The following is a 26,192-nucleotide window of genomic DNA, read 5'->3' on the forward strand; positions in this document are numbered from 1 at the left end:
TCAGAAAAAGCAAACGGAATTTTAATAAAGAAAATGTCTACTCTTCTAAAATCAAACACATTTAATACTTTGTGTGTACAATACATCAAAGATACGTCTTGTTCTTTAAAATATCTTTTCTCCAAATGTTTCTGGGGTTCAATCATGATTACAGGATACATGAAATTAAGAATATTAAAATGACGCAACTACTCGGTACTCAATATAGTGCATTATTTATAAGACTCCACAAGGCACACAATTTATATAAATTAACATGGACTATATGAAGTGTTCTCAGTTTTCAGGTATTTATCCTTGCTAGCCAGGGTATACGTTCTTTTAATATTGTACCTCAGTGTCCTCCTTTGAAAGATGGACATTGAAAATTTTAAATGAGTTACTATATAGGCACTGATGTATGCAAAATATACTTTGTGTTTTTTATAGACTGTAAGCTGGAAATGCCTTTTGAATTACGTGTGTATTTATGCTAGAAAGCTTGACAAACACTGAACAGTATGTGAAGAATGGAAAGCCTCTTGACCATCAATCCAAATAAATATAATTCAACTATTTGCAGTATTAATTTAATCACTAAGCTGATTACTCTGAAATCCTTTGGTTGCCCAGTACCAAAATGGTTTTAAAGTTAAGGAACTGCTTTCCCACTTAATTCTTGTGGGTGGCTCAATTCCCCATGATATTCAGAGCTGTGAAGTATTTTCGAATGCATTTTTATCTTAAGTGATAATCAATTAGGAGCAAAATAAATCCTGTCTTACAATTTAAAAAAAATGCAGATCACTCCTGAATGACTTTAGTCTGTATATATGCAAGACACAGACTCTCTTTTACCTTCACATCCTGAGTGCTGCTTTTACATGCTGTCACCTCTGTAATGGACCAAAATGATGTCTACTGTTACACCAAGATCGCCCGATCCAGTGACAATCTAATCTAATCAGGACGGCCCAATCTAATAAGAGTATCAGGTATAGTGCTTCTAACGTCAGTTAATAGTATTACTTTAAAGAAAGTTCGTTCCAATAAATACAATATATGCATAAGTTTACAAAAAGCACTTCAAGAATGTCTGGTCAAAACTATTGCCGGAAGATTTCAACATCCATACATTTTGGTTCCAAATGTAATTTTGACAGCTACAACAAAAGCAGTAAAAAGCAAGACAAGAAAATCCTGGTCTTTCCTCAGTGATTTCAACCCTATTCCTTGGTCGAATAGGTATTGAAAGTATGTTGCAGGTTGTGCTTCTTTTGAAACAGATGTCAGATGAAACCACATGCTACAGCAGTTTTAGATTTTTTCATTATCGTTGCTGTTGATTTTTTTAAATGCGACCGGGCTTGCTTGCTTCAAAGAAGTCTTAGAGACATCTGTGTGCATGGTCGACATGGCTATTGTTTCATAGTCATCATCCCGAGACCGGAAATCACAAAAGTTAAAAAAGAACTGCAAGTCTCTCTGGAAATTTTTGTTCAGGAATCCATAAAATATGGGATTGACACAGGTGGATATCATTGCCGTGAGGTGGCAGAGCAGGAATAACAGATTATGGTTGCACGTAGCAATGATCTGATGGTTCCAATCAAATACAGTGTTGAAGATGGTAAGCGGCAGCCAGCAGACTGCAAACGCTACCACAATGGAGAGCAGCATGATGTTGATTCTTTTGGTTTCACTGGACCTGTATTTACTGTCTCTTATCTTGTCCATCATGTTGTTTCTTCTTTTTAAGCGTATATATATCTATAGAGGAAAGAAAAAATGAGTTCAAGTAGAACCATTCAGTTAACAAGAAATTCTTTGGAAAGAAGATAAAAATGGAAATGGTAGGGGGAAAAAAGTTTTCTTACCTTGAAGTAGCAAATAAATATAAAACAGAGTGGGCCAAAATACTGCAGCACCAAGAGGAGAGTGGTGTAAGACAACCTGTGAGAGTCTGACGGAAATTTATCAAAGCACACGTACTTGTCCTTGTATGCATCAAGTGTAACGTTTTGGAATGGTTCATCGGTCAAGACTTGATAGATCAGGAAGGGTAGGGAAGAAACCACAGCAAGGACCCAGATGACAGCAATACCTACGTAAGCGTGTCTATTATTTGGCCTCCACCCTCGTGGGTTGATTATCAGCTGATGTCTTTCCACAGCAATGAGAACCAGAGAGAAAATGGACACAGTGATTGAAACACACTGCACAAAAGGATTCAACTTGCACATTGCCTCACCAAAAACCCAGTGGTCCATTAATGTGTAGACAAATGTGAAGGGGAGACACATGATGGCAACAAGCAAGTCTGAGAAGGAAAGGTTCACAATCAGGATGTTGGTAACATTTCTCATCTCCTTTTGCTTCAAGATGATTATGATCAAGGCCAAGTTTCCAGTGACCCCAAGAATTATCACAGCTCCATAAGCTAAAGCTAATGTAAATATCATGGCCAAGGGCAGATGACAATCATCATCTTCAAAAGCCAAAAACTGGGAATTCTTCTTTGAAAAGTTATAGTAGATTGAATGATTTTCGACCTGGGAAAATACTGTTGAATTCATTTTGATTGGTTTGGTTGTTATAGACTACTTTAGACAAATGGACAGTACGTTTCTTCAAAGCAGGTCAAATGTTCGGCTTATTTTTATTCCTCATATTGGAATCCACTTATCAAAATCAGCCTGAATTCTTCATTCCCTTGAACTGAACAATCTGTAAAGAGAAAATGACCAATTGTATTACTAATTTTATTGAGGGCAGTCAAAATGAATTCTGACTGATAGTACTATCTAAAGTGAAGACACTGAAATAAATAAACAAAATGAAATCTGTATAAACATCTTTTTAAAATAGCAGAAACAGTGCCAAGACTTTGAAAAAAATCTCACAATATTTTAATTGGACTTGCTCATACATTGTTATAGCAAAACATAGTGGCCTGTAAATTAGTAATGCTCAAAATCTTATATAAACGGTACTATCAGCACATTCCTAAACACTGTAAGAATATGAATGTATAACAAAAAATGTAATGCACAGCCCAAAACATAAGAAAAACATATGAAACAAGCAAAGAAAAACAAAAAAATTGACTTAACTCTTCCTCTTACTATAGAAATGAAAGCATTGACGTAGAGGTCAAGTTGTACTAATAGCTCCACCACACACTGAATTACTCTTTAAGGCAGATGTTATGTAACAAGTATATTCAAAAGGAGATGATTAATACAGTGAAACATCAAAAAACTTTGTCATATGAAAGACTGTTGAAGGAACAGATGTTTAATCCAGAAAAGACTTAATAGGAATGGCACAGACGTCTTCTCATATTTGAATGGGTCGCTTGTGGCATAGAGAACTGGGCTTAGAATAGTATGTGTAAATATACAAGTTAGAAGTAGAACCGAAGGAAGTATATTATATTAAAAAACCAAAACAAAACAAATTTCACATCATTATGAGGAACAAAGTTTTAATCAAATGGAATGAATTGCCCTCAAATCTAGCAAGTGTTCATACACAAAAGTTTATTACTGCTACATGTAAGACATTCAAGGATTGTGTAGAAGATTCATTTGGATAGCTCTGTTCTTTCTAACTGTAAGAGTCTATGATTTTATTAGTAAGGCAAGCTTTCAAAGGATTTCTAAGATTCTTTTCGTGTAAATACTCCCTCCCCTTTAGAGTGTATATAGGTACAATACAGGGATCTAATTTTAGTCATAATTTTAATCTTGTGATATAAATTTTGTGATATAAATACTCTTTGCTTACCAATAAATTACAGATAATAGTTTTGTAAAGATTAAAAACTCCTTTTTAAAAATCTCAGATTTACCCTAGATTACTAAGTAAATATATGAAATGAGATTTCTTATGTTAATTAACAGGCCATTGTGTCTGTGTTATTAAAGTGAATTGGGTTTATTTCTTTCTTATGTGAGAACAATAAAGAAAATCATGCAGATTTACTTCCATTGAAAAGGAGATCAGACATTTAATGAACCAACAACATGTGTGCCTTTTAAGTGGTGCCTCTAATGAACCTTCCCTTGAGTGTTTCTGCTTTCTAGAATATAGAGTAATTTTTTTATTATAAAACCACAACTTGGATTTATAAAACTGAAGAAGAATAAAAATAAAGGTTGCTAATATTAAGTAAGAATGAAAGTATTAAGATGAGAAATGGTAGTGGAATGATTTAAAATGAGAATGCTGTTAGAAATATGGTTCTCCCCTCCTCTGTGTGAAAACCTATAACTGTAATGACTCCTAAACTTGCATGGTAACCACACTTTTTCTCTCAGGAATACCAAAGGCAGAGAGAATGATTTGTGTCTCTTAGTGTCTGGAATAACCTTGAAGAAGCAAATAATAATCTAAAAATTCTCTGGAAATTTCTCACTTAAGATTTCAAGAAAACTTTGCATCATACTTCATATTTGGGTTGTTATCAACATATTTAACATCACTTATTAGTTAATTGTGAGTTTTTCTTCATTATTTCAAGTAAAAATAGCTTGATAGGAAAATACATCTTCTTTATCTCACAACTTCTCATGGCTCCCTGTCACCAAATACCACCAGGGTGAGTAAGTACCCAGATGTGACACAGGAGGTGTGGACCACTAAGTACATTCCTCAGCCTGATGCTTGAAGAGCTCTACATTATACTTCTCTTTCGCTTTTTGCCCTTGCTCTAATAACCCCATTGTGAATGCTCTGTTCTAGGCAGGCCAGTCTGTTTACCGTCCACCAAGTGTGCCTGGCTTGTTTTAGCATCTGCATCTTTGCTCTTGCCATTCTTTGCTGGGTGTTCCGTCTCATCACAATCCAAATTCTACGTATCTTTCAAAGCATCATTTAGTCTCATGAATCCTTAATTGGCTCCTCTCAATTAAAATATAACCTCTTTAAGGTAGGTGCTGCATATATCTCATAGTTAATACCTTGCAAATATTAGATTTAGAATCAAAATGTGTTGACTGATATAGTCGATGTGTGGGTGGAATAGTAGGTTCTTTCTTGAGTTAATCTTAACATCTATCCTAGTCCTTTTACATGCAAAACACATGCTAATTACAATAGTCATTTTATTGGGTCAGGTATACAGGAAAAATGTTCCACTTTGTGTTAAAAAAGAGAAATTGCTTCTGAAAGAAAGTTTATTCATCCAATAAATATTTATTGAACACTTATTTTGTGTCAGACTTGGTTTTAGTGGAGACAGAAGTGACATTTTCATTGAGTTTCTAGTCTTGTAGGCAGAGAAAGACAAAATAACAATAATAATAATAATAATAATAATAATAACAGTATGCCAGATTATAATATATGCTATGGAGAAAATTAAAGCAAGTAAAGGAAACTATGATTATTGGTAGTTGCAATTTATTCCTGGGTAATAGGGAAGGCCTCTGCCTGCCCGAGCAGATGGCATGTGCATTAAAACGTGACAGTGCTGAGCAATGAAGCCATGTAGAGATCTCAGGGATTGCATCCCATTTGGAAAGAGTATAAACAGTGAGAGAGACTAGTATGCAATTCATAGGAAAAGGTAAACGGAGGAGGAACAGACTGTGTAAGTGTCCCATTCCATGGGACAATCTTTGACATTTTCCTCTGAGAAAGATGAAGAGTCACTGGAGAGTCTTTGGTAAAAGGGTGAAGTTATAGAACTTGTTTTAAAATTATTATTCTAGTTGCTGTTTTCAAGACTTAAGACAGAAGAGAGAAGCAGGGAGATTTACTATGAAACTAGGGCATTAATCCAGGTGAGAGATAATGAAGGTGCAGACCAAGGTGTTTGCAGTGGAAAGGAAGAAAAATAGAAATTTTACATCCTTGACTAACTTTGACAAAATTCATCATGTATGGGAATTAATGCAAACATTTACAATGTATGGGTTACAAAGACAGCTTTCTTGCAGATGAATTTAGGTAAGTATACTGAAACTCTACTCTGATACCTTTGAAATTATATTTGATTGACATTTCCTATGAGGAATAGCAGTTAAGAAGTTAGCTATAGAGAAAATGTAAACTATTTTTAAAAAGTATTTGCTAGCCTCTTTTGCTAAATGCATGTTGAGTAGTCATTCCATTTGGGTAAAACAGTTCCCCATTGGATAAAATGTATATTTTAAGCCTATCTTAGTATAATTTAGGAAAGAGTAATTTTCAGAAAATAACAATACTCAGAGATAAAGAATTTATATACATTATCTTTGCAAAAGAAAATAATTTGACATTTGCTATTCCAATATATATTTCTAAAATAAAGTATGTAACTACAGATATTGAAAAAATTAAAGATTATTAAATCTCACGATAACTGTCATGTGCATTTACAGACAAAACAGAGACACTGCATAAATCACCAGTTGTCAGATTAACCCCTTTCCAAATGGAAATTTCTCCTTTCTGGTTAGAACACTAGCCTTTCACTGCTAGCTGTTCTTAGTGCTGTTAGTTACTACCTGAAAATAGCTTTCTGGTCATATCTGCTGCAGATAAATTTTCCATATACTCAGCATTAGTTGTTCACCTCCTTTGCTTTGGAAAAGAAATGTCAGCCTTGTTACCTGCAGCCTCCCAAATTTACTGTGAGTTTATCTCCCATGAATTACATAAGTCCCTGTTCCTTCCTCTCTGCGGAAGGGCTTGTTCAACAGACGGCTGCCTTAAACAATAAGGAAGACTAATAAAGCCAGAGCGACCCACCGAAAGGCACTCGGTCTTTAGTCACTGGTGGGGAACTGGGCTGGATAGCTTTCTGCAGTCTCGCTTCACTAGGAAAGCAGCCTAGAGTCTTGGGACTGACAGCTACCATTTCCCTGTTCACAGAGAGAGACAGGCAAGCTCTACACTTACCCCTGCCTCTATGTCACCTAAAAAGTTATGGTTTCTTCTAGGATCCAGGTGGCCGTGGCAAATCTGAGAGCTCTTTAAAAAAAGGAGGAGGGGGAGGCAATGTCTAATCACACTCCTGCTCTCTCCTCCCCTAGGTTTTTCCTGTGCTGCAAGCTTAGACGCCCACCTTTATTGTGTAATTAGGTGAATTGCCCCAAATTTTCCTCATTCCTAACGCCCCCTCCCGCACATACAATTGCCACTCATCTATCAGGGAATGTCTTTACCTGTGATGATGAGACTGACAAAACAGAAAACATCGAAACCAACTAAAAAGAAACAAGCAGAGCCCAAATTCAGTGAGTTCCCTCTGGCCCAACATCAGTCCTTAAAACGCTGCCTCTTTCCAGTCTACCTGGAGACCAATGGAACACTCAAGTCACCTCCACCTCCAGTCCATCCCCAGTCTCCCAAGTCCCAAGGCAGCCTGGCTCCAACAACACTTCTAAAAGGAGCTACAGAGTTCCATGATTAAAACTCAAAAATAAGACAAGGTTCAGAGTGTCTACCAGGGCGCAGCGACGGACGGTGGGGGCCCAGCATAGGCGAACGGGGCTCGATTCCGGCCCAGTCGCCGGGACCCACCAGTGTCCCCAGGGGCCACGCCTGCACTGGGGTCCCCGGTCCCCGGGTGAAGCCCGGGCCTCCACCCGCTCCCCGCCCCGCACGTGCCGCCAGAGAGGACGACCCGCCAAGCCCGCCTCCCCCAAACAGCCAGCGCTGGCTCCTCTGCGAAAACTCCAGTGAAGCTGCCCCAGTAGAGGCTGCAACCAGCTCAAGGAAAACGAGAAAGATGAGAGAGGTGAGCGGAAGACCAACTAGCGCACCTGCCCACCCCCTCGGCCTTAACGGCGAACCCGAGGCGGGGAGAACTGATCTCGTCCAGAAATCCAACGGGAGTAGGGTGTGCGGATGCCGCGAGTCCCGGTTCCCAATGTCCCCACACCCCTAGGCAGGAGTGCTGGAGTTGTCGGATCTTTCCGAGCATCTTGCAACCGGCCCGCACAGGGACCCGAAAGGCTGATTCCACGCCCCACCACAGTTCCCCAGAGCCAATTTCGGGCTCTTGCATGCCTTTTCTTCCTCATCCTTCACTCCATCGACGAGAGATTTCTCAAAAGTCCTTTAAAAGGTGTAAACTTGAAACTTACCCCTCTGTTGGATTCGTCTTTTCCGACCTTGTTTATTGGAGTTGGAAGGGTGGCAATGGAAGGGAGTGGAGAGGGGAGGAAAGATCCGCTGGTGTTTCTCCTGCTCAAATGCTAAAGCTTGATGGAGATAAGCAGAGACGCCCCCTTAAAGCCGAACTCCAGCTCATCCCCGGATCACGTGACGCGCCCCACGAGTAGCGCCCGCAGCTCCCCCCACAAACACCTCACCTTGGATATACACCTCGGGGGTGCGTTGCCTAGGAATTCTGAAAAGAAACGCAATTAAACAAATCCACACATTGTTAGACTCACAGGCGCGGTGCAGAGGAAAGTAATCACTCATCCCCACACAGTCCTTGACTCCGCGAAGACAAGGCAATTTTACAAGGCTTTTAAAAAGTCAATGCCACCGCGTTTTCCTTTGTTTGCAGGTCAGTGCCATCTTGCGGCCGAAGTTACACCCGGCAGAAAAAGCTGGACCGTAAGCCCAACTCAAGAATGAAATGGGTTGCTATTTACGGAAAGAGAAAATGTGAAATTTAGATGACATAGGCCACTATATGTTTCTTGCTTTCTTTTGTGACGTTCAAACCTTTCTTAAACCAATGAAGCCAATGCTGAGTTTTTTCTCTCCTTTTATAAGTGAAGAGAAGATTTTAACAAGGCAAAAATAGAGAATTGAATGAGAGAGCCTGGCCTTTCAGTCCTCCTTTCTTGCTACTAAGAAAATGCATTGAGTCACCTTTGTTCTCAGCGCCTGACTGCTTTTTTTAGGGGAGCACGATGAATGGAACATTTCCGTGGTCAAAGAGTCAGTACCATTTCCTCGGTGCTTAATCTACTGCTGTACTGAACATTATGGAGAAAAGAATAGAACGTACACAGAGTACATCGATGGTGGCCAAACCATCATGGTGCCCCGTGATTCAGAATAATTAATCATACACTGATCTTAGATGTTTTACATAGTTCTGCTCTATTTTGAAAAGTTAAAGTTGTGTAATTCACACACACAGAAATTATTTACTGATGTAGATGAATAAAACTCCTTCCAAATCAAACTGTCAGAAATAAGAAGTCTTCCTAAGTAAAGATATAGGACACTGCCTAGGAGATACATAAAGCTTTTATTACATAACAACTATGATTGCATTCTGTTTCCAAACTAAAAACAAAACTAAATCCCAAGGCAAATGGAATTGCCTGAACTTTCCACTGCTAAGGAATGTTTTCTTTTTCTGGTTGTTAGGCTGAATAAACACTGTTTAAAGTTCGATATAAGTCACAGCTCATTTATTTATATATATAGATAGTAATGTACAAAATCTGTTTTTTTCCCCAGGAAAGCGTTTTAAAATATTTGTCATTAGATATTTTTATATAGTTGGAAAGAGATATGATCAAGAATTAAAATATCATGCTTATGCAATAAGTGTACTATAATACACATGAGCATACATTTTTTAAAAATCTCACTAATGGTTAAAGAGAGTAAAATGACATTGATATTTTCTTTTTTTTTCTTTTTTTTTTTTTTTTTTACCAAAAATGAAAATTAAGGCATAATTAGGAATTTCAATCCTTTTAAAGAGCTATAACTCATTTAGGCTTCTATTCACCCTTTGTCCATTCCATTCACTTAAGACATATTCTGTTCTTGGAAACAAGTTTACACCAAGGTTTGGATCATCAAATTGGCTATTTTTAGCCTGTTGCAAGAATTATAAATGAAATACTTTAAATCTTTACGAAGAACATATTTTCATGTAAACATTTTTGCTTTATCAGCAAGTATTTTGGACTTGAGAATATAGTTTAGACTCATTAGATACTTTCCTTTATGTATTTTCCAAAATGCTAATAAAGGCATGTCTGCAAGAATGCCTGAACTACTGTGGCCATTGTATTTTGTTATCTTAATTAATTTTTATAAAGTATCCCCCCTAAGGAAAATTTATAAAGCTGCATTCTTGAGATAGTCATATCAAATACCAACCTTTGATAGATCATTGGTCTCAAAGACTTTTTCTGTCAAATTTTGTGGTACAAAGAGCAGTTCTGAAATGCTCCTCGATGGCAGCAAAATTTTTAATACTCTGGGAGTATCATTCACTAAGTACTCTTTCCTAAGTGTAAAATCGAAAAATTAAGCATAGCATAATCACCAAATATAATGTAAGATCCTCGTATAATATAATCTTGGAAAGACTGGAATAAAGTAATCTGAGTTCCTCAGAAGATATGTGTCAAGTATCTGAATTCCTCAAAAGATGTGTTAAAGAGAAGACACATTAAATAATTAAAGATCATTTCTTTTTCTACTCTTAGGTGAATAGTCAGTCACATACTTTCCTATTTGGGGTTCAAACTAGATAAAACCTTGGCTAGGGAGAGAAAATTTTTTGCATGTTTTGTATTTCCTTCTGAAATTTCATAATAGTAAGACCTATAAACCATAACTAGGAGAATTAAATTAATGACCTATTCTCATAATCTCTCGGGCAACAGTCTTATTCTACCATTTAAACTGAAGGGTAAGATCTACTTATAAAACCTCTGTAGATCTTAAGTTTAGAAGACAAAAAATAGAACATCTTTATGGTTTGACCCTTTAAATTCTATGATTCGATAATTGACTACATAAAAGAGTGCCACTATACTTGGTACAGGAATTTATCCACTGTAATTACTTTTTCGATCTCCTGATGAATTTCTTCTGCAAGGGCTAAAGTTTCTGAAATACTATTAGGCCTCGATACAGGAAAATTATAATAATCATTTAGAAAAAATCTTGATAGGCATTAACACTATGTATAACTAGAAATGTAAGTAGAAAACTAGAATGTAGATGATATTTATAAGGAGGAAATTCTACTGGGGTAGAACTTACTATCCAGCATGTTGGTGAATCAGTTCATATTTTATGAATTAATTAGGTGCCAATTTTTCTTTCTTTCTGTGACTTACCTACTGCATTTTTTTTTTGATCTATGATGCCACAGAATGTAAGTTGCATTGTTATTTTATGGACCACCAAGAAAGAAAAAGATGCTTCCAGTAAAGCAATGACATATAATCAATTGCAAATGAATCTCAAAGTTAGAGTATTAAAACGTTAAAGAAAAAATCTTGATGCTAGAACCTATAATATATAGTAGTTAAAGAGTTTTAACTAACTTGATTAGTATGATCAATTAGTCAATACAATTACTTTATTCAATTGTCTTTTGAGAAAGTTAACTAGCAGAAAGAACTGACAACTAATTTAGTTAAAATGTTAGTATATTAGTATATAGACAAACAATTCAGTTATCTTCCTAGAATAGAGGTCACAAATACTATTTATGGGTTTCTTCTTGATTTGAAATAGAAATGCACTTCAAGAAAGTTCTCATTTGTTACATAGACTACAAATTTAGAGCATTTTGTTTTAAAACTGACAGAATAAGACTCTAGAGGACTAGGATCTTAAAACTGAATAAATATCCAAACATTTTCCTGAAGATCTCATCTTGTCAGACACCCTTTAGTAATTCGACAAATATGTAATGCTATTTTACAAAAGAGTAACACTTTGTATTTGTTGCATGCCTAATGAAAAGAGCTTTGCCACTGTTACTATTATTTTTTATTATAATTATTACCATTCATATCTCCTTTCAGAGAAATGGAGTAGGAACTGCTAGTGAAAAGGGCAAGCATGAATGCCACCACTGAACCTTCCACCGTCAACAGCAAATGTCTCTGACTGTTCATCTTGCTCCCCTCCAACCCCTACCTGACCCCCACCTCCAAAATCTCAGACTCGGCGTTACACCTCTTCACAATACAGCACTTCAGGTAGCCAACATGAGTAGATCAGACTTGATCTCACGGTGTAAAACTATTCCACATCCCTGAGATAGGGCAATTTTCCCCAAAGATAAGAAAAAGATTCCTTATGTGCATCTAAATAATATCACAAACAGGCACAGAGGTGGTATAAAGTATTCCCAGGTATCACTTTGCTTAGGTCAGTATCTTTTTTTTATTACTTTGTTTAAGGTCTAGCTGTTGCTTTTTCTTCCCCTTAGGTATGTATAAATCTAGAAAGAGGATAAATATTCAAGGAAGGGCTGTGGTATAATCTGACTCTTCTCAACCCAGGAAACTACTTAGCTACCAACTCTCTGCTGGCAGAGCATGTAGTTGAAAATAACTCAACTGCACGAATTATTACTACTACAATTTCAAAACCATAGTCGAACCTTAAATATTACCTAGAAATTCTTGGACTTGAGTGACTCCCAATTCCTCTCTTCTTAGAATATATTTCAGATTGTCCCCTCATACCTTCAGTCTCAATGGACTCCTCTTCCTTCTGAAGTGAGTAAAAGCCATAAGGTATTTACTCCCTAACTTTCCCATCCCTCATTTGGGCAGTGGGACCTTCAGCCCAGCTGTTTCAGCCCCCAGACTTTGAGTCACCTTAGCTCACTGAATTTTCCCAGCTGATGTCCCAAACATCATGCAGCAGAGACAAGCTATCACCATTGTGCTCTCCCACTCAATCCATGAGCATAAAATTCACAGGTAAGTTGTTTTATTCTACTAAATTCTGGGAGGTTTGTTAAACAATAACATAACACCTGTTTATTCAATAATTCAGTTTTCTTGGGTTAACATTAAAATAAAAACAAAATTGCTCACTCTTTCTCATTATAACTCCTTCACCCATGTTATGGCTTCTCTGGCTGTCTTCTCTTTCTTGGTAGCTTCTCCAAGAATAATACCGTCCTCTCATTTGTTCCTCAATATGGCCAACCTGAATCTGCTTTTGCCCAGGACATCAATGACCAAAACCAGGAGACACAACTCAGACTTTATTGTATTTATTCTTTATGTTGCATTTGACTCTCTTGACCATTCTATCCTTCTGGAATTTTCTTTTCCTTTGACTTCACTAACTGTATATTTCAGGCTTTTCTCTTTCCTTACTGGCTGTTCCTCAGTCTTCTCCCCCAGGATCCGCTGTCTCATCTACCTCTTAGGTGTTTTTCTCCCTGGGATCCTGTTATACAAATGGGCCAGAGACGGCACCTGTGTGTTTAACTTAAAATGGTCCTCATATTGTAACCTTCTTCAAAGCAGGCTAGGATTTATTAGCCCAAAGCCAAACTGCTCCAAATTCAAATTTTCATACATCTAATTGCTTTAAATGTAGTCCAAATAAATATATTTTTTGGCTAGTTAAACCCTACCTACTTTACATACTCTGAGGAACTGTACTCATCATTTGTTAACCATAGAGAAGATAAATCCTGTAGCCATAAAAGACACCAATCTGCTGTTATCCTTTGGAGCTCTCTGCCTCAAGTCTCCCCACCTTGCTGATGAGTGATGCCACCTAGGCCTAATAGTTCTCTTTCTATTTTCTCCTCCTCCAAGAGTCTCCTTGTCCTTTCCCCGTTCTGGGTGGTAGCCTCACATGTTGTCTCCAGAAGGTCTCTTACTAAAACGAGACTTCCCCTGTCACTCAAGCCTGTCCAAGACCACCAAATAATTCTTGTGTGTTGCTTGCGTTTTGCGGTTCTGTCTCTTCTGCGATCAACTCTGAATTGCTCAAATTTACTGGAGATTTCATGATTAACCTTCTCCTTTTTTTCCCCACTCAATGCATAATCAAACCCTCTGTCATCAAGTACATGCTTGTAGGCTCCTAACTCTAAATGCCTATCTAAAGTACAGATCTTTTTCACCTTTCCTTGACAGTGTGCTTCTCAGATAGTGGACTAGATGGCCATTATTGCCATCATCTCTATCCCTCAAACCAGAATCTAAGAATCGTCCCCAGGATTTCCCTCTCTCATACTCTCAAATTCAATTAGGCAGATTCCCATTTTCTCATTTTACTCTCTACATACCTCTCAAATGCGTTCTCTTACATCCATCAAGCTCTACTTATTTCTCTACGAAATGGTCTCTCTGTCACTAACTGCTTTCACAGAAATCCAATTATATCCCTTGCTTAAATTGTCTAGTTGCTCTCCAGATCCTTCCAGTAAAGCACAATGTCCTTTATAAGTAACATTTTCTGCATCATCCTCTATCACTTCCCACACACTTCAGTCATACTGAACTATCTGCACTTCTCCGAATGTTACACTCTATCACCTTCACACTGTTTCCCCACTCCTTACTTGCCCATCCCCTCCATCTGCTTTTTTGAACTCTCACCAATTCTGCAAACTTCAGCTGAAGGATCTTTTCAACTTTGAAGCCCTCTCTTATACCTTGCCCTCTCCTCAAACTCCTCATAAGCTGAATTTGTTTTATTTTCATTTCTACAGCTCATTAAGTTTATTTCTGACACAGAACTTATCACACTGTGTTGCAATTTATTATTTATTTGCACAGATCTACAACTACACTGTGGTTACTGGAAAGCGGTAACTACTTCTTTAACCTTTTTAAACTTAGAGACTGGAATGATATCTGGTATATTATAAGATACTGAAAAAGTTTTTGTTAAAGGATCGAAGAATATTAAGGTGGGGTTGCATAAATTATGAGCGTCACAAATCAAGCCATTGTTCATCCCAAACATTTAAAAAATGCCTTTGGCATTTTAGCCATGATGAATTATTGCTATTTTTATGCATACACATAATGCTGGTATACGTGTCTACATTTTATACAGATATATGCTTATTACTGTACTATTCTTGATGATTCTTCTCATATTTTTAGATGAGAAGAGGCTCAAATAATGCCTTTGAAAACACATACGATGTCTAGCAGAGGAGATATCTCATATCTTTTTCTTCCTGCTAAATAATATACTTTTAAAAACTGAGTTACCTGTAAGAATAAGAGTAAGAATATGGAAACAGATGCACTTTTCAAGAGCATATTATTAAATCATCTCAATTTTTTATTCTGGGCTTATGCTTTGAACAGTTTACTAAATAGTCTTTTTAAAGACTATTCAAAACAAAACAACATTCCAAAAATAAATAAATTCTTTCCCTTTCACATCCACTTAAATAGAGTAAAAACTATATTTAGACTTACAAGTAGACAAAATATTAACTATTAAAAATTAGCTAAGAAATGAAATTTTATTTTTAAAAAACAACATCGGGGAGATACTTATCAACAACACCACTTTTTGTGAGGAGTTTTGATTCAAAAGAGTGGAATTTATGGCCCATATATAGATTTATATGATAGAATGTCTCCAGAAGAATCCATGTTCTTTTTTTTATGTATTTTGTGCTGGAATTTTAAAAATAATATAATTAGAAAAAGAACTGACCTATAAGACATCCACAACTTTATAACAGAATGAATCAAATATCATTATATAGTTATTATAGCTACAGGAAAGAGAATGTCACAGTATTAATGGGAAACTTAACAGTATTTCTTCATTTTTTTCTTATATGGAAGGGAGAGAAACAATTTCTATGACCATTAAATTTTTCCGAATATCCAAAAAGGTTATTTTTCTATACGTATGTCTGTAATGCATATGCTTGTTAATGGCATAAAGTCATAGGTATTTAGAGCTCATGGGGAGCTCCAGAACTGCTAGTCAAAACATTTCATTTTTCAGACAAAGAAAGTGAAGACTAAAAAGATCAAGTGCTTTGTGTAAAACTACACCATTAATTGGGGATAAAAACCTGGCTGCAATACAAGTGTTTTGACTTGTATTGTCCCTTACACAAATATGTATGTGATTGTACAACTATATATACATATGTATCACATATGTGTGTATGTATTTTTAACTTGGAAAATTTAAAATACCGTTTACTTTAAAAAAAATAGTTGTGTTCCTTAAAAAACGGTGTGTGTCCACAATTATAAGTTTTTCCTTGTTTTAAGTTCTAATATTGATTATGTGATAAACTATGACTATTCCACAGAAATCAATGAAGCAATGAGCATAATAAAAATATTTCGATAACACACAGAAATGGCTCTTTCCACATCTTTTAAGAATTAAGGATTTAACTTTACCATGATAGAAACTGTGGATAAAGAAACATTACTCTTAATTAATATAAAAAAATTCTCAGAGGAAAAAATGCATCAAATAAAATAGTACTAGTTTCTCTACTTTATCTACCCCATTATTCCTATGACTAATATATCAAGATCACATATCATTTGAGATTGTACCAAAGCACTTAGTAACTGTCCTCCACAAATGGTAGCTGTTATTAAAATGCAGCAATAACTTCAACAAAAACAACAGACATGTTCCTCGAGAGAAATGTTACCCCAGGCATTGTTTGTAGCATGTTTTATTATTCAATAATTTGATTTAGGAGTCCCAAGTTATTTTAACTTTCGCCTTTACAGATAGGCTATCTTTCATAACTGTTAAAGAACCATGACTACTGGGAAACAGCCAGTTTAATTTTGCAATACACATAAAATCCAACTTAATTTCCCAAATGAGCATTTTATAAATAGTGAGTAGGAAAATTACTGGAGCAGAGGTGGACATCACTATTTCTGTTCCCAGAGGTAGTACTCTCCCTGTTTGAATGTTACTTCATAAAACAGAAACAAAATTTTTCTGTTCTACAAAGAGCGATGATGATTAGTCTTGAATCCCTCCTGGGAAATTTAAAGATAAAAATACATATATTTTCATGTCTTCTTCTTTGTGTACAATATTGTAGGGATTTTCAAATTGCAATTTCTTCTCCTAGAAAGAATTCTTAATAATTATTTTTTTCGACTCTTACATCTTACGTACATCTTACGTGTATTTAAAGAAGAAATTCTGACTCCCTTTTTGAGATCTGCGTGTCTGTGTATGTGGCAGGAAGGGAAATGGTGGGTTAATCAAAATCTTCATCTTAATGACGTGTTGGCCTTTTATTTTTAATACTATAATAACAGTCATTTCAACCTAAAGGTTCATGTCATCCAACGAACAAGAAGATTTGTGGAAAAGAAAAAATAATATTCACCTTATATGTTTAATATACAAAAGCTTATAGCATACACTAGTTTTTTGGGAGAGAGTCACAAGGAGGTTCCCTTGAAAATTGTTTTAAAGCCATTGTGTATGCGAAGTAGGTATGTTCTATACCTGTGCAAGGGATGGGAGGATGGAAAGTTATGTGGCAATGTGTAGTACACTAACTGTCCAGATATTGCAGTTAAGAAAGTCTAAGAACCAAGCTTTTTCTCACTGATCTCACTTCTTGACACTTCCATCCCTCCTCTCAGCTACTGCAGAATCCCATGGGCCTGCTCAGACTGCCTGGGGTAAAATGTGGGGGTGAATATACTAGTATTCCAGAAATAGAAAAGAATGAAATAGGAACTAGATATACTTGAGGTATTTAAAAGCTCTCTGGCTGATACAAAGAACATCTATACAGATCCCTTGAATAACAAATGCTAAAATTCAGCAGAAAAAGAGCACGAGAATTTTTGTCTGCTTCTGGAATAATGTAAAATTAGATTTACAAACAACATTGCTCCCAAAGGATACAGTCCTTTCCACTTTACAGGGTTCCAGTCCCACAGAATTGCACTCATCACCAGTCACCAGACTCACCATGAAGTGACTGTCATTTAATTGTTTTTAGTTTTAAAGTATACAATAAATACACCCTTCCTTGTGCTCGGCTCTCTCTCTCTCTCCTCTATCGCACACACACACACACACCCGCACACACACACTCTCACGCACACACACCGCACACACACACACACACATCTAATGACTAAAAATAAGGCAAACCTGCGCAATACAGATTTGGAAACACTGGAGATGGAAATCACGTTGAAGAGAAACAGAAAGTTTTTTTTTCTTTGTCTTTTTAAATCTACTGTAACACTTTTACCCCCTCGTCATCTTTTTGTCACTGAGCATAGTCTTGCAAAGCGTTGTCCGTTTCAGCTTCACTTCCCAGCTTCAAGCTTGCCCACGCCCACGACTTCTACTCTCAAGCAATGGGAATAAATCCTTTCCCTGTTATGCGTGGCGCATTGCCGCTGACTCCTTTGTGTCCCCTACACGGTCAGCCTCTGTGCCTAGACTTTTCCCTTCCTCACTCCAAAAAGGTGCAAAACAGCAATGGTCTGTTTGGGTCTTTTTTGTTTGTTTGTTTGTTTTGGGTTTTGATTTTTCCGAACAAAGAGAAAACCTGGGCCTTACAGCTTTTTCTCAGGGAGCCTAAGCTCTTAGAGATGCCCCCGCACCCGCATGTGAGCACTAGCTCAACACTCCTCCGAGTTCACTTCACCGGGCCGGGGTAAGAAAGGGCAGGAATCTTCCCGTTCATCAAGTTAACTTGGCTTCGGCGAGGCCACGGTAACATGGTGCCATCCTGGGGGCCTGCAGCTTCTCTCTAGTGCCCCCAAACAGCAAGGTATGAGCTGGGATGCCCCGGCCCAGTCTCCGGGAAAGGCTGGCGCGGAGCAGGCGCCCTGGAGCAGGGTCTCGGGGGTCGCGGGGGTCGCGAGAACAGTCACGTGTCCCCGAGGTACCTCTAAAACCCCTGCGGCTCCCCGATTCCTTCTCCCCACCGCCACCTCCAGGTCTCCTCCTGCAGCCACCGCCGCCCGCGCGCAGGAGCGACTGCGCTCCGCCGCGTTCCCTGGAGCAGAGGCGCCCGCAGCGGCCGGGGCACCCCGAGGTACGGGGTTCAGCCTCTTCCCGCCACCCCCTTCCGAGCGTGGGTGGGCCTGCAGGGAAGAAAGGGCGAGTACGCGCGGGGCCCTGGGAGCCGTACTCCGGTCTCCGGTCCCCGGGCGTTTTCGGGGCTCCGGAGAGGGCGGGGTGGGGAAGCCGAAAGCAGCTCGGCTTGAAAAATGGGGGTTTGAGGGGCAGAACAGGCAATTTTTAGGCATGAAGGGAGAGCGGGGAAGGGACCTAGAGGAATTCTTTGGTGTGGGGCAGATACTCACCCGGGCGGAGCAGGCACGGGCCGAATCCGGAGAGAGGGTGTCGGGGATCCGAGCCGGAACCTGGGAGGGAGGGGATGGGGGAGGTGGATTGGAGAGAACTAAGCGCTCCCCTCGGCGGGGCTAGCCCAGGGTGCAGGCCAGCTGGCGTCCGAGGCTGGGGAACGGCCGTCCGCAGGGTTTCCCGGGCCAGTGCACAGCCCTAGCCGGACTCTGGAGAGGCCCCGGGGCGCAGTCCACCGGGAGTCACTCCGGGCGTCCAGCTGCCGCGCTGTCCCGCAGCTGGCCGCAGACCCAAGGCAGCTGTGACCCTGGGTTTGCGCTCCTGTTTGCGAGGTGGCCTCAGCACAAATGCGAGCAGTGACATGCATCCATACACCTTGGATTCCAAAAACAGGCATTATCTCCAAGTTTATCGACCTTTAGTTTATTTTTTTTAAAGGAACTGAACTATTCCTTTGGGTCGAAGCCAAAAGATTTTGCCATAGACCATGGAAATAGCCTAAAGTGCTCTCAGCAGAATTTTGCAGCCAGAATGCAATTTTAAATTTCAGATTTCTCAAGGGGAAGAGAAACTCTGCTGTTAGACTTGAGAAGAGAGGGTGGCGTGTGCCTGCGTTTGTCAGCCGAGCAGCATAGCTGTATTTATCTTTCCAATTCAAATTTTGTCAGATTCTGGCTTTAAAAAATAAATCATGGGAATATTCGAGAACCTGGAATCTCGCCATCGTTCCAGTATCACAGCAAAATAGGCAATAGTTGATATTTTGTCATTGTTAGAGGGGGAAAAAATTACGTGTATTTTATTCCGGCGTGTGATTGGCATCCTTTGTGAGAAGAAAGATGTGCATTTTTATTAGGCAGCAAATTATCCTAATAAAGAAATGTTATTTAAATGTATAAACTCAATCTTTAGTATCCTTTGAGTTTCCTGCAGTTTCTCCTATTATTCTTTCTAAGAACTATCTACTTAACATACTTAAAGTCTACTCAGATTTCACTTGTCATTGTCAGATAAATTTTTATTAAAAAATTACAATGAACACAATTTGATGAAGAACTTTTATTTTTTTTTTCACTTTTTACTCAGAAGATTAAAATTTTATGTTTCAGCCTGGTAATTGAGACGGTGGAAGATAAAACTAGATACAAAAGAGAACAAAATCTCATATTTAAGCACAACAAAGGTTTCACACAGTCAATATCAAATTACCTCTCAAATAATGTTTCATTTTAAGACATTCTCTCTTTTGGTTATAGTTCATAATTTCTCTGGGATCTGAGATGAAGAAAAGTTCACATATAACATTACTTTTATTATGTATAAAATATTTATCTTGCATAAATTGTACAGCGTTCTAACACCCTTGAAAGACAAACATATTTCCATTATAAGTTCGCTTACTGTGCTTTTCAAGAAAAAGGAAGTGAAGAAGTAAGTTTAAGGAAAGAAATCCTTTGGGCACTTTTTATCTTTTACTTTAAAGTGATTTCTCTATCTCAGATTTTCAATTAAAAAAAAAACAAAAACAGGACATACATCTTATTGGATAAAATTTTCCTAGTGTTAAAATAGTCCCTGGCTATAAGAAGGCACTTGTAAAGAAACTGCTTAACATTCACCCCTGGCCCCATTTGCAATACCATTATTTAGTTGTCAGAGGTCTTTCAGTGGAGCAAAGATTCATAGAATGCTCATTTAGTGCAGAGCACCATGTTAGGTGTTATATATGTGTATGTGTGTAGATGGGGTGGGTGGGGTGGGGCTAGAGAGAGAGCAGGAAAAGACTGACTGCATAGTTACACCAAAATAAAATGAATTAATGAATGTTGAGAGAGAGAAAAAAATAAGAAAAATGATAATTTATCAATCTACCAATAGGTACAAATAAGTATCCATTATATTTAGGAACAGTGCAAGTAACTAGGCTGTAGGGAAAAAAGTACATCACCAGCAGTTGGGAGAATGTCATTCGTTTATTCATCAATTATCTACTTAAGGCCTTTTGTATCTCAGGCACTTGCAGTCTGCCATTACTCACTGTGTAACCCTAAATTAATCCCTCACAGAATATTCCTCACACAGTACCTTGTTTTAACTCCTTATGCTACCAGAGCCTAGTAGAGCACCTACTATATAAAATGTTCAAGAAATGGTAGTTGAATGAATAAAGGAAAGAACAAATAATCTTTCTTAACTACTCATTAATAAAAGGGGCTTACCCTTTAAAATTACATATAAATTAGTTAGTGCTTTTTAGGGAGGGAAAGAATAGTTGCCTCAGTTTTTCTAGTGTCCAATGAATACTCAGGATAATGTTTCCTTCATCTGGTTACTAAGGAGGCAGTGGTTTTCTAATTTAATCAATGCAACATTGTATGTACATATATTCAAAATAAAAAAAGTTTTGGGGACAAACTGTATAACTTTATATATTTCTTTTTCATTTAAATAAAAACATATGTTATAAATATGTTTTGCTATTTTAGATTTATGTTGCTTATGTGATAGTCTTTATCAATGAAGATATCTAACTTAAAATTTTAAAGTGTTGAACTATCACAGTTGTCCATGTAGGTATCTCTTTGTTTCATTTTGGGGCTATTTAAAAACTTATCTAATTTCAGTGGTTCATATGTATGTGTATGTATATATATATTTGTGTATATATATATGTATATATATGTAAACACACACACAGAGTCACATTCTAACCATATTCCTAGGATGATTTATTTCTGTTATTTTAAAGCTGAAAAAATTAAACTACATTTTTCTAAAATGATTAGTAACAAATATTTACTTAGTGTCCCCTATGTACAACATACTCTATTAAACATCATTATTATCATGAAAAGAATTAAGATATTTTCTCTAATCTCCATTAGATTCTAATAGAAAGGACTGACCACATCTGTTGGAGATATTCTGAACTTTAGACTTAAAACCATGTTGTCTCTATTACCACAAATGGTGTATTTCCTCCTCAAAAAATTTGGACAGTAATATTTTACTCTAAATCAGTGTCATCTTACAGTTAGTTACATGTCCCAAGAAAGCACAAAGCCTGTGTAGAATTAACTATCTGATGTTTTTCTTTTCCTTACCTTGGTACTAGAAAAGGCAATCAGTATGTACTGATTTACAACAAAAAAAAAAAGGATAGTTTCAAGAAAGTGAATCAAAAGAGGAATAACTAAGCAAGATCACAGTAACACATAGCCTGAATACATTATAAGTTTAAACAGGATCATGGACAAGCTAGATGGAGCCACAAGGGTCATCAGAACTCATGTAATTTCATTGGCAGAAAGGCCAATCCAGGCTGCTTTGATTAGAAACTCACTCATCTATCTGGGGTATTGCAGTGAGGCCATTGATTAGTAACGTGATGAATAAGATGATTCAGTAAGCCACGTGAGTCACTTTCGTGCCATTTATTCTTTCTATATTACTTGGGGTAATATCAATGCAAATTATTAGTTGGTATCTAAGAATAAATGAATAAGATCCTGAGTTTCTGAATTAATTTACCTTTCAAAAGATATAATCAGCTTTCAGAAAGTAATTCAGTCAACATAGAATCAGTCGTGGAAGTTGTAAAAAACTTAAACTTTCAAATTTTCTCATCACAATGGTGCTTATTTGAAACTAGCTGTATATAAAACTGAAGTGAAAGCTATTTATAATGAATGTATGTACACAATAGGATTTACTGTTTGGGAATTTATTACACCAGGACCTATAATTTCCTTATAAATAGATGATAATAGTGTTTACTATTAATTTAAATATATAGTATTTTTATAGCTTTAAGTATAATTATCCAACTATAGATATAGAAATAGGTAGATAAATGTGTATTGATATGAAGCAAATTGTTTTTGTAAGCTACGTATAGATCAGGATCTCCGTAACAATATGTATTCATCAGAACTAATAAACTATTGCTGTCCTGAGTATTCTGAAAAACATTTTTGTTAAAAAATAAGAGCACTTACTTTTTAAAGGGCACTTACTTTTTATAAGGGGTTCCTTTTACTTTTTATTGGTATATTATAGGCAGTTCTGTGTTTCATCAGGAAATACTATCAAATCTTTAGTAGGTAGCAGTAAAAAAGTAATACCATTGTAATAGTAATAGTATTACATTATTAATTTCTTTTGAAATGAAAAAACTTACTGTGGGATGTTATGTTAGTATCACTTCTACATTAACTTTAAGATATAATATTTTCCTTAAATGATATGAATTTATTAAATTTTTAAAGTTGAAATTTATTTTTAATTTTTAAATTAAGAAATAAACAGATAAATTTTGTTTTTTTAAAAAAACAGCAATATTGCTGGTCAGTGGTTATTTTAATTCATAGTAATCTAGCACATCTTAAAAGACTGAGAATTGATCATGGAAGGATTTTACCATCCAATATTGTGTTCACATAGTCAACAGAACAACTCGATAAACATTTACTGAGTGCCTACTACATAAACGTAGGTCCTGAGATTGTGTTTTTACACTTGATAAGCTTTAATTTGAACACTGCATGAACTAGATACTAGTTAGGATTTTAGAGTTTTGTTTGAATTTTTAATTTTTTCATACATATTTATTTAACATCTATAATGGTGAAGTTACTGTAGCATGTATTATGATAGATACCACAAGTAAGAGACAATTTCTGCTTCTTTATTGCTTATAAATAAATAAGGTAGACGTACACATTGTAATTGCAGTGCAAAGCAGATTGTAACATGTAGCATCAAACAATTATAAACAGAGCATTATGGAGTGTGGAAGAGGAGATCACATCCAATTGAGTAGACTAAAGAATACTTCAAGTGACTCTTAACTTTAGCCTTGATTCAAGTAGGTAAGGAAGGAATGTTTAAGGTAAGATTATATGATTACACCATGCGCCAGATACCTTGACTAGAGCATAATATTAATGAGCTATTCTAAATTAGGTATCTCGAAGTTCTTATCTACATTTGCTTTTCCCTTCCCTAACATTATTTCCTACATAAATTTAAAAGAACAAAATCTGCTGTTTTAACACATTAACACACCATAGAGATGATGATAGACTTAAACTTACTGTAATTGTTATTGACTGATATTTGTACTACACTTGGAACCAATTAAAGACTTCACTAAACTTTCTTAGGAGATTAATCAGGTAATGGGAACAAATTGTAAAATTTAGTTTCTCTCTCAGTGGATTAATTTACAGTAGTCATGTAATATTTTTTATGTTGCTAACTAATGTCTTTTTATTCCAAGCAGGACTATACTATGGATTTAGGGCTCAAGGATTATTATAACCAGACACTTGCCACAGAGAACGATACTGCTGCCCCACGGAATTCTGATTTCCCAGTCTGGGATGACTATAAAAGCAGTGTAGATGATTTGCAGTATTTTCTGATTGGACTCTATACATTTGTAAGTCTTCTTGGTTTTATGGGGAATCTACTTATTTTAATGGCTCTCATGAGAAAGCGTAATCAGAAGACTACGGTAAACTTCCTTATAGGAAATTTGGCCTTTTCTGATATCTTGGTTGTGCTGTTCTGCTCACCTTTCACCTTGACCTCTGTCTTGCTGGATCAGTGGATGTTTGGCAAAGTCATGTGTCATATTATGCCTTTTCTTCAATGTGTATCTGTTCTGGTTTCGACTTTAATTTTAATATCAATTGCCATTGTCAGATATCATATGATAAAGCATCCTATATCTAATAATCTAACAGCAAACCATGGCTACTTCCTGATAGCTACTGTCTGGACACTAGGTTTTGTGATTTGTTCTCCTCTCCCAGTGTTTCACAGTCTTGTGGAACTTCAGGAAACATTTGGCTCCGCGTTGCTGAGCAGCAGGTACTTATGTGTTGAATCATGGCCATCTGATTCATACAGAATTGCTTTTACTATTTCTTTATTGCTAGTTCAGTATATTCTACCTTTGGTTTGTCTAACTGTAAGTCATACCAGTGTCTGCAGGAGTATAAGCTGTGGATTGTCCAATAAAGAAAACAAACTAGAAGAAAACGAGATGATCAACTTAACTCTTCATCCATCCAAAAAGAGTGGGCCTCAGGTGAAACTCTCCAACAGTCATAAATGGAGCTATGCATTCATCAGAAAACACAGAAGAAGATATAGCAAGAAGACGGCATGTGTGCTACCTGCTCCAGCAAGACCTCCTCAGGAGAATCATTCAAGAACGCTTCCAGAAAACTTCGGCTCTGTGAAAAGTCAGCTCTTTTCATCCAGTAAATTTATACCAGGAGTCCCCACCTGCTTTGAGATGAAACCTGAAGAAAACTCAGATGTTCACGAGATGAGAGTAAACCGTTCTATCACAAGAATAAAAAAGAGATCTCGAAGTGTTTTCTACAGACTGACCATATTGATATTAGTGTTTGCTGTTAGCTGGATGCCACTCCACCTTTTCCATGTGGTAACAGATTTTAATGATAACCTTATTTCAAATAGGCATTTCAAGTTGGTGTATTGCATTTGTCATTTGTTAGGCATGATGTCCTGTTGTCTTAATCCAATTCTATATGGATTTCTTAATAATGGGATCAAAGCTGATTTAATGTCCCTTATACATTGTCTTCATATGTCATAATTCTCACTGTTTACCAAGGAAAGAACAAATGTTGGGATCAATGAAAATATATTTATGATAACTATGTATAATAAACAAATTTTGCTAACTTATAGAATTTAATTTATGTATAAGAGTTCTGGATTTGAATGTCAGTTCATAACATGGAAGAAAATTTTAATATCATACAATGAATTCATTTTGTTGTATAAAGTCAGTGTCAAGTCAACCTGTGATTTCATTTCAAAAAGTAGTTATATTACCTTTCATTTCATCTTGTCTTATAAACAAATAAATTGTAATTTTTTGTTTAAAATAAAAGTTATATCTACCAACTCAGTATTTTTATTTAAAATTATTATAAGCAAAAATATTTTCCCAAGAAACATTTAATTTGAAACATATCTATTATCTATTTATCTTTATTTCTACTTCACAAACTTCTTCATGTTTAGTTTGTAAAAATATAGAAAATGTTTAGTATGCCCAATAAATCATAACTAAATAACAGATATATGCCAGTCATGATTATAAATGTAAACACTGGGTACAGTTTTAGAACTCTTACATGAAAATGCTTATCTCCTATTATTGTAAT

The 26,192-nt window shown here is 36.6% G+C and overlaps 2 protein-coding genes across 6 annotated transcripts; one reads left to right on the forward strand and one right to left on the reverse strand.

The window, feature by feature from the left end:
• NPY1R (neuropeptide Y receptor Y1) lies at positions 1–19,117 on the reverse strand. Of its 4 annotated transcripts, none has more exons than XM_039876286.1 (3): positions 18,981–19,117; positions 1,857–2,706; positions 1–1,749 (listed from the first exon to the last, which is right to left on the reverse strand). In XM_039876286.1, exons 2-3 carry the CDS (start codon positions 2,553–2,555, stop codon positions 1,297–1,299), a joined length of 1,152 nt encoding a protein of 383 aa, XP_039732220.1. In that variant the 5' UTR covers positions 2,556–2,706; positions 18,981–19,117; the 3' UTR covers positions 1–1,296. The 4 variants fall into 4 exon arrangements, with proteins under 4 accessions (XP_039732220.1, XP_039732218.1, XP_039732219.1 ...); XM_039876284.1 differs by lacking the exon at positions 18,981–19,117 and adding an exon at positions 8,370–8,514; XM_039876285.1 differs by lacking the exon at positions 18,981–19,117 and adding an exon at positions 8,286–8,415.
• Positions 18,389–25,852, forward strand: NPY5R (neuropeptide Y receptor Y5). 2 transcript variants are annotated; one of them, XM_039876281.1, is made up of 2 exons: positions 18,389–18,442; positions 24,266–25,852. In XM_039876281.1, the coding sequence occupies exon 2, from the start codon at positions 24,275–24,277 to the stop codon at positions 25,613–25,615; it is 1,341 nt and encodes a 446-aa protein (XP_039732215.1). In that variant the 5' UTR covers positions 18,389–18,442; positions 24,266–24,274; the 3' UTR covers positions 25,616–25,852. The 2 variants fall into 2 exon arrangements, with proteins under 2 accessions (XP_039732215.1, XP_039732214.1); XM_039876280.1 differs by having other exon boundaries at positions 18,417–18,709.
• The last annotated feature ends 340 nt before the right edge of the window (positions 25,853–26,192 follow it).

The sequence above is a fragment of the Pteropus medius genome, unplaced genomic scaffold, assembly GCF_902729225.1.
Source record: "Pteropus medius unplaced genomic scaffold, Ma_sr-lr_union100, whole genome shotgun sequence".
Classification (NCBI taxonomy): Eukaryota; Metazoa; Chordata; class Mammalia; order Chiroptera; family Pteropodidae; genus Pteropus; species Pteropus medius.

Coding starts and splice junctions, on each gene's coding strand:
- NPY1R (XM_039876286.1), bottom strand. CDS start 2,555: ATGAATTCAACAGTATTTTCCCAGGTCGAAAATCATTCAATCTACTAT. Junction 1,750..1,856: donor TATTTATTTGCTACTTCAAG/GTAAGAAAACTT, acceptor TTTCCTCTATAG/ATATATATACGCTTAAAAAG.
- NPY5R (XM_039876280.1), top strand. CDS start 18,455: ATGCCCCGGCCCAGTCTCCGGGAAAGGCTGGCGCGGAGCAGGCGCCCT. Junction 18,710..24,265: donor AGCGGCCGGGGCACCCCGAG/GTACGGGGTTCA, acceptor TATTCCAAGCAG/GACTATACTATGGATTTAGG.